The following is a 7,534-nucleotide window of genomic DNA, read 5'->3' as shown; positions in this document are numbered from 1 at the left end:
TTAGACTTTCGCACTGGCTATATGGGACTATTAAAAGGTGAATGAGTCTTGCTGATCACTCCTTGGCTCTCCAATTGATGAATTAGCTTATGGATGGGAATCAGGGAGTCTTGGTTGGTGCGATATTGCTGCCAGTGCACAGTTGTGGTAGCAATTAGCACTTGCTGTTCTTCGACCCTCAGCATCCCCACAACAGAAGGGTCCTCTGAGAGACCAGGCAAGGTAGACAACTGTTTAATGTCCTCTGTCTCTAAGACAGCTATGCCAAAAGCCCTTTTGGGTCCTTGCAATATCCTCTCCTGAGATAGTCTATGCCAAGGATGCACGGAGCATCTGAGCCAGTCACAATATGATGTTTTTGATACTCATTCCCAGTCAGACTCACTTCAGCCTCCAATATAGTTAACTGCTGGGATCCCCCCATCACCCCATAAATGCAGATGGGTTCTGGCCCTTAATAGCTTGATGGTATTATAGTACACTGTGCACTGTTATCTACTAAAGCCTTATACTTCTGTGCGTCTGACATGCCAGGCCACCAAATCCACACAGTCCAATAAACTCAGTTGTCCCTCTTCTCCCCCTGGCTGGAGGCAGTGCCCCTCTAATCCTAGTCAGAATCTCTGTTTCTGCGTCTAAAGGACTGCCTGCTGGAAATTGGAGCAGCAAATTTTTCAGAGAAACTCTTTTTTTCAATTGTTTTCTTTTGCAACTCCCATACCCGTGCCTCCAGGGTCAAGGAAGATTTTCCATCCCATTTTCTCATGTCCTCTCCATGGTCACGTAGGTAAAACCACAGTGTGGCACGGGGTGTGTACCCACCATATTGTCTTCCTTGTGTGGATGAATGCTTACTCCTGATAGCTGAGACACTGCTTTGTACAGGTGGGGAAGAAAATAAACTCTCTTCAAGTTGGTGGACCTTTTCAGAAAGTTTCTCCAACGTATTCTCTTTTAGTTGGTGGACACTGGTTTGTTTAGGTGGGGAGAAAGATAAATTCTCTTTAAGTTGGTTGAATTATTCTGAAAGTTTCTCCACAGCTGAAACACAGGCCTGTAAGGAAGAGGACTTTCTTCGTACTGCCAGAGTTGTTTAGCCACTTTATCCACTGTAGGTTCCTCATCGTCTTTCCAGGCCATTATTGCCAATTGTAGTGGGTTTACGTGGCAAGGTTTTGGTAGCAGGGGGCCATAGGTGTGGTTTCTGCGAGAAAGATCTAGAAGCTGCCCCATGTTTGGCAAGGGCCCCATTGTTTTCCAGAGCTGAGCCAATAAGCGATGTTGTTTTGCGCCTCTGTGAGAGCATATTTAAGACAGGGAAAAAAACGCTGCGCCACACAGCAGCCGGGAGAGTGAAGGGAGTGAGAAAACAGCCTTGCAGGTGCCAAGGTCAGTGAAGAAGGAGGGAGAGAGGTGCTCCAGGCACCGGAGCAGAAGTCCCCTGTGGCCTGTGGTGAGGCCCATTGTGAAGCAGGCTGTCCCCCTGCAGCCCATGGAGTACCACGGTGGAGCAGGGTTCCACACTGCAGCCCATGGAGGAGACCACGGCGGAGCAGGTGACCCTGCACCAACAGAAGCTGCTGCCTGTGGAAGACCCCTGCCGGAGCAGATTCCGGACCGGACCTGTAGCCCATGGAGAGGAGACCACGCAGGAGCAGGTGACCTGGCAGGAGCTGCTGCCCGTAGGGGAGCCAGGTTGGAGCAGTTTTCTCCTGAGGGATGGACCCCGTGGTACGGACCCATATCTGGAGCAGTTCTGGAAGAGCTGCTGCCTATGGGAAGCCCACGCCGGATCAGTTCATCAAGGACTGCATCCCGTGGGTGGGACCCCACAGCACAGGGGATGAGAGTGACCGAGAAGGAGCGGCAGAGAAGAAGTGCTGTAGACTGACCATAACCCCCATTTGCCTGTTCCCCTGCGCCGCTCGGGGGGAGGAGGTGGAAGAGGGTGGATGGGGGGGGGAAGGTGCTTTTGGTTTCTTTCCTATGTTTCTCACTTCTCTAGCTCGTTAGTAATGAGCAATAAATCTTACTATCTTCTTATGCTGAGTCTGTTTTGCCCGTTACAATAATTATTGTGTGATTTTCTCGTCCTAATCTCAACCCTTGAGCCCTTTTCACATATTTTATCCCCATTCCTCTTTGAGGAGGGGGAGTGAGAGAGCGGCTGTGGTGGAGCTCAGCTGCCCACTCGAGCAGAACCACGACACCAATGAGCTGGCATATGATGATGGTGCACTCCATACAAACTTCCGCCACATGGGTCGTGTACACCTGACTTCATCTGGATCTGTGGATGTTTGTCTGAGGTCTGGGTCCTCATAAATCACCTCCCGTATGGCTCATTCCCTCAGGTACTGGATTCCCTTCTCCATAGTGGTCCACTTGCCTGGTAAACATACAGGTTCTTCTTGGAAGGGATACCTTTCCCTCACAGCTGAGAGGAGATGCCTCCAGAGGTTGTGAGATTGTGCTCCATCTGCAATTGCTTTGTCAATGCCTGCGTCTCTAGCAACGGATCCCAGCCACCTGGCTTCCCTGCCGTCTAATTCCACACAATTGGCTCCAGTGTCCCAGCACTGGAGTAGCCAGGTGACAAGCTGCTCACCTATGCAACAACCAAAATCTTTTCGTACATCTCATAGCTCACGCTGGTATAGCTTTTGGGTAGTTACTGTTGATTTTTCAGCATCCTCATGTTCCTCCTCCTGAATCCCTGATGGCCCAGCATCGTCGTCTCTATACCTAAATTTGGCAGAAGACTCTCTGCGTTCTAAACGACCTGAATCCCTATACCATTTTTTCACCTCCTCTACAGGGGCAACTTGCACTGCTACAGCTTGTTTCTCTGACCCAGCCACAGGAGCTGGAGCAGCTGCAGGAACTGGAACTGGAGTGGCTGCAGGAACTGGAGCGTTTGCAGGAACTGGAGCTAGAGTGGCTGCAGAGTCCATCGTAGGGGTCACAGTGGCCATTGGATCTTTCACAGGACTTGGAGTGGCCATAGGGTCTGTCACTGAGTTGATAGTAATACCATTTGCAGCTCGATAGGCATGAGTCAGGCCCCAGCATGTTACAATGATTTGTGTCACTTTGGAACTGCCATAGTCATGACACCTTTTTCTTCAAGCATTCTACCAGTTTTTGAGGATTTTGCAGTTGTTCAGGGGTGAATTTCCAAAACACTGGAGGTGTCCACTGCTCTAAATGCCTGCCCATATCCTCCCATACTCCCTGCCACTCACAACTATACAGCCTCCGGGCAGATCTCTGGATGAGATTCCTAAGTAGTTGTTTAAATTTAAGCAAAACCTGAAGCACATTCAGGAGGCATAACAACAAGACCATGATGGTCTAAGTATCCCAAGGATATTCAATATCTTGGAGAGCTATTGTAACAAGCTCGGAGGATAAGAGGGTGGTGAAGGAGAAAGGGAGAGTGATCAAGGAGGAAAAGGGGGGTGGTGAAGGAGAAAGGGAGAGTGAACGAGTGAGAAAAAATATCTTCCCCTTTCCCCTCCACAGATTGACTCCCTAATGGAAAAAAACAATAGGTATGATTGCTAATAGTTTCCGAGATATGATTTCCAAAGTATAGAGTCGATGACTTTGCTGAGTACAAATACCAAGTTAGAGTCATGACCAGATATTTCATCGTCTCATAAGCCACTGTTACAATGCACAGTACCATAATGATCTTAAACCAGGGCCCGGAGAGGATAAACAACATGACAGAGAGCAAATACGGAAAATAATGTACTATAATACTCAATTTGGAAAGCAGGTGCAGCAGAGTTGAGATTAAAGCAATCAGCATTATGACAAGTGACTATTAAGCAGGTCTAATACTTATACCAATTTTAGTTTAACACACTCTGGTCAGATCTGCCGTTATCTCAACCCTTCTTGCCCCACATTGGGCACCAAAAAGACTGTTGTGGTTTAACCCGGCCAGCAGCTAAACACCACACAGCTGTTCACTCACCCTCCCCTCTCCCTCTCTGGGATGGGGGAGAGACACGGGAAAGTGAAGCCCGTGAGTTGAGATAAAGACAGTTTATTAAGACAGGAAAATAATCATAACAATAATAATAATAACTATAATAACAATAACAATAATAATAACAATAATGATGATAATAGTACTACTACTAATAATGTGTACAAACAAGTGATGCACAATGCAATTGCTCACCACCTGCTGACCGATGCCCAGCCTAACCCCGAGCAGTCTGGCCACCCTCCCCCGGCTAGCCACCCCTATATAGTGTTTAGCATGATGTCAGATGGTATGGAATACCCCTTTGGCTAGTTTGGGTCACCTGTCCTGGGTCTGTCCCCTCCCAACTCTTGCTGCACCCCCAGCCTGCCCGTTGGCAGGACAGAGCAAGAAGCTGAGACGTCCTTGGCTTGGTGTAAGCACTGCTCTGCAACAATTAAAACGTCAGGGTGTTATTAGCACTCTTCTCATCCTAAGCCAAAACATAGCATTCTACCAGCTACTAGGAAGAAAATTGACTCTGTCCTAACTGAAACCAGGACAAGGTCCCCAGGTTCTTCCTCCTCCCCCCCCCCCCCACCTTCTTTTTCCTCACTCTTACTCCTTTTTTCCCTATCTCTAAATTATGCTCCTATCACCAACACTCTTTCATATCCTACTGTTATCTGTTACCATCACCCCCCCACCCTGCCATCCCCTCACCACCTGAGAAGTGACCTTTAGCATGATTTGGTGCAGAGTTGACTACTATAGCCACATATGTTTATCATGTACTTCATTGAGCTCATTATCATATTCAGAGATCTTAACATCAATATTCATTTTACAAATAATCATGCAAAAGCGTTCACTCTAGACATTATAGCTGCCAATATTTTGTTCTGTCACCAAACAGGGTTGTCTTGCCACTAGAACACTCCCTCCTTCAGCTGTCTCTCACACCAAGATTGTGAAACACCATCTTTAAGTTTATACAAGAGAAAGCAGGAACAAGCTGTTCAACTCCCCTTTTGTCCTGTGTTGGTGCCTATCAGTGACACAAACAAGTCTAACTACTCTCCACACGTGGAATATCCTGAGTTGGAAGGGATTCACAAGAATCACAGAATCCACGGATCACATGGATCATAGAGTTCACACCATTTCCAGAGTCTTTTGGGGTGATTCACTAGATCCACCGATTTCAACAGAGGAATGGCAAATAATTCACCAGGCTCCTTTCTCTATGGCTGCTGTATTACCTAGTGTAGCAGAGCTCTTCTTTGCCTGTAGAAGGGAATGAATAATGTCATATCTTTGTGTAAAACACTATGACAACTGAAGCAAAGAAATAACAAATAAAAACAAAATAAAAATAATAAAAACAAAATAAATAAAAATAAAATTAAAAGTAGAAAATCAGGGCTTGTAACAAGTTATGTTATGAGTGATATGTAGATGAAAACAGGAAGATTAATGCCTCCGAGAAACATTCTGTCATCATTTTCCTAACTGCATCCTTAAGTTCCTGGTTTCTCATGCTGTAGATGAGGGGGTTCACTGCTGGAGGCACCACCGAGTACAGAACTGCCAGCATAAGATTCAAGGAGGAGGAGGACATGGAGGAGGGCTTCAGGTAGGCAAACGTGCCAGTGCTGATAAAGAGGGAGACCACAGCCAGGTGAGGGAGGCACGTGGAAAAGGCTTTGTGCCGTCCCTGCTGTGAGGGGATCCTCAGCACAGTCTTGAAGATCTGCACATAGGACAGCACAATGAAAACAAAGCACAAAAAGAGTAAACATAAAGTAACCACAACAAGACCAAGTTCTCTGAGGTAGGCATGTGAGCAGGAGAGCTTGAGGATCTGGGGAATTTCACAGAAGAATTGGTCCAGGGCATTGCCTTGGCAGAGGGGAAGGGAAAAGGTATTGGCAGTGTGCAGCACAGCATTGAGAAAACCACTGCCCCAGGCAGTTGCTGCCATGTTGACACAAGTTCTGCTGTCCATTATTGTCTCATAGTGCAGGGGTTTGCAGATGGCAACATAGCGGTCACAGGACATGATGGTGAGGAAAGAAAACTCTGCTGCGACGAAGAGAGCAAACATAAAAATCTGGGTAGCACAACCCAAGTACGAAATGGCCCTGGTGTCCCACAGGGAATTAGCCATGGCTTTGGGGACAGTGGTGGTAATAGTGCCCAGGTCAAGGAGGGCAAGATTGAAGAGGAAGAAGTACATGGGGGTGTGGAGGCGGTGGTTGCAGGCTACAGCAGTGAGGATGAGGCCATTGCCCAGGAGGGCAGCCAGGTAGATTCCCAGGAAGAACCCGAAGTGCAGGAGCTGCAGCTCACTTGTGTCTGCAAATGGCAGGAGGAGAAACTCGTTGGGGAAGCTCCTGTTGGACATTTGCAGTCTCAGGGCATGGCTGGCTGTCCATGGTGGAAAAGACAGACACAAGTTAGGTAGACTTCTGTGACCAAAACCTCTAACATATTTCACAGAACCCTCCACAGCAAGACACTCTGCTTCTTCCCTGTGAGCCATGTTTTTTTCTGTCTAAGGGTGTCAGGGATCAGGCAGATCCTCTGTGAGATCAGAAGTCAGTACTACTTTACAGCATCTGGTAAAGAGCACCAGATATGGATCTCAGGTGCACACTGGCCAGAGGTATTTCCCTATTTGCAGATCCTGAGCAGGATATCCAACAATCTTTCAAGAAACAGTGACAGTGGTTTTGGTGCTCTCTAGGTGAAAGGGTGTAGAACAAAATTGTGAGTTTCCTCAAAGACCGACAGACCTTTCAGTGTAATGTTCTCTGATCTTCAGTCATTCATTCAAACCTGACAACTCTATTACCATCCCCCTAGCTGCCCTTCAAAACAGAAAAGTGAAAGCAGAAACTTCACAGAGTGCCTTCCCTTCAGATACAGCAGACATTGGTCTTCCCTGTGAAGAATCTCCCCCAGACATGCAATGGGGCTGCTGTGGAAATGTGAGCAGCCTGATCTAGGGAGCAGCCTCTGGGCAGCAGCAGGACCCTGCCCTGCCCTGTCACAGCTCCTTCCTTCCCTTCTACCCTCAGCTTCTCCCCACAGCACCCTGGGCAGCTCCCCAAGCAGGCTGAGTGCTGAGCCTGGCAGGCAGCAGAGGCCCTGCCCCGGCACACAGCCCCTGGGGCACTGCAGGGACTCTACTCTGCACCACAGCCCTGGACACCCCTGCCTGCACAACGGCTGCACAGCCGACAGCCAGCCCCTCTAGAAGGAACCCTCATGTCCTGTCCCTCTGTTATTTACGGCAGAGAATCCCTGCTCTGGACCTTGTCATTCTTCTCTACCATAGAGAAAGCAGAGTGCTCCTGAAAGCTCCCGTAGACTGTGGGATTTGCCAGCAAATCTGGAGATGGCATCAGGAACAACAGCTGTGCTGCCCTGCAGCCACAGACTTACCCTGTTCAGGGCTGTGAAGATTTCTCCTACTGTGAGCTCTCAGCATCCCCCACTCCACACTGCCTTTAACATCTCCCTCCCTTCTCTAAGTTGTCCTTGTCCCCT

At 48.2% G+C, this 7,534-nt stretch overlaps 1 protein-coding gene across 1 annotated transcript; it reads right to left on the bottom strand.

Moving 5' to 3' along the window:
* Window positions 1–5,392: 5,392 nt before the first annotated feature.
* On the bottom strand, window positions 5,393–6,386 carry LOC309890997 (olfactory receptor 14A16-like; the record flags this gene model as incomplete). The annotated part of the gene is made up of 1 exon (XM_082785395.1): window positions 5,393–6,386. The coding sequence occupies one exon, from the start codon at window positions 6,384–6,386 to the stop codon at window positions 5,421–5,423; it is 966 nt and encodes a 321-aa protein (XP_082641521.1). The 3' UTR covers window positions 5,393–5,420.
* Window positions 6,387–7,534: the final 1,148 nt, after the last annotated feature.

Source organism: Aythya marila (assembly GCF_965140915.1).
Source record: "Aythya marila genome assembly, contig: HAP1_HAP1_SCAFFOLD_154, whole genome shotgun sequence".
NCBI classification, from domain to species: Eukaryota; Metazoa; Chordata; class Aves; order Anseriformes; family Anatidae; genus Aythya; species Aythya marila.
This window is presented reverse-complemented; position numbering and strand designations above follow the sequence as displayed.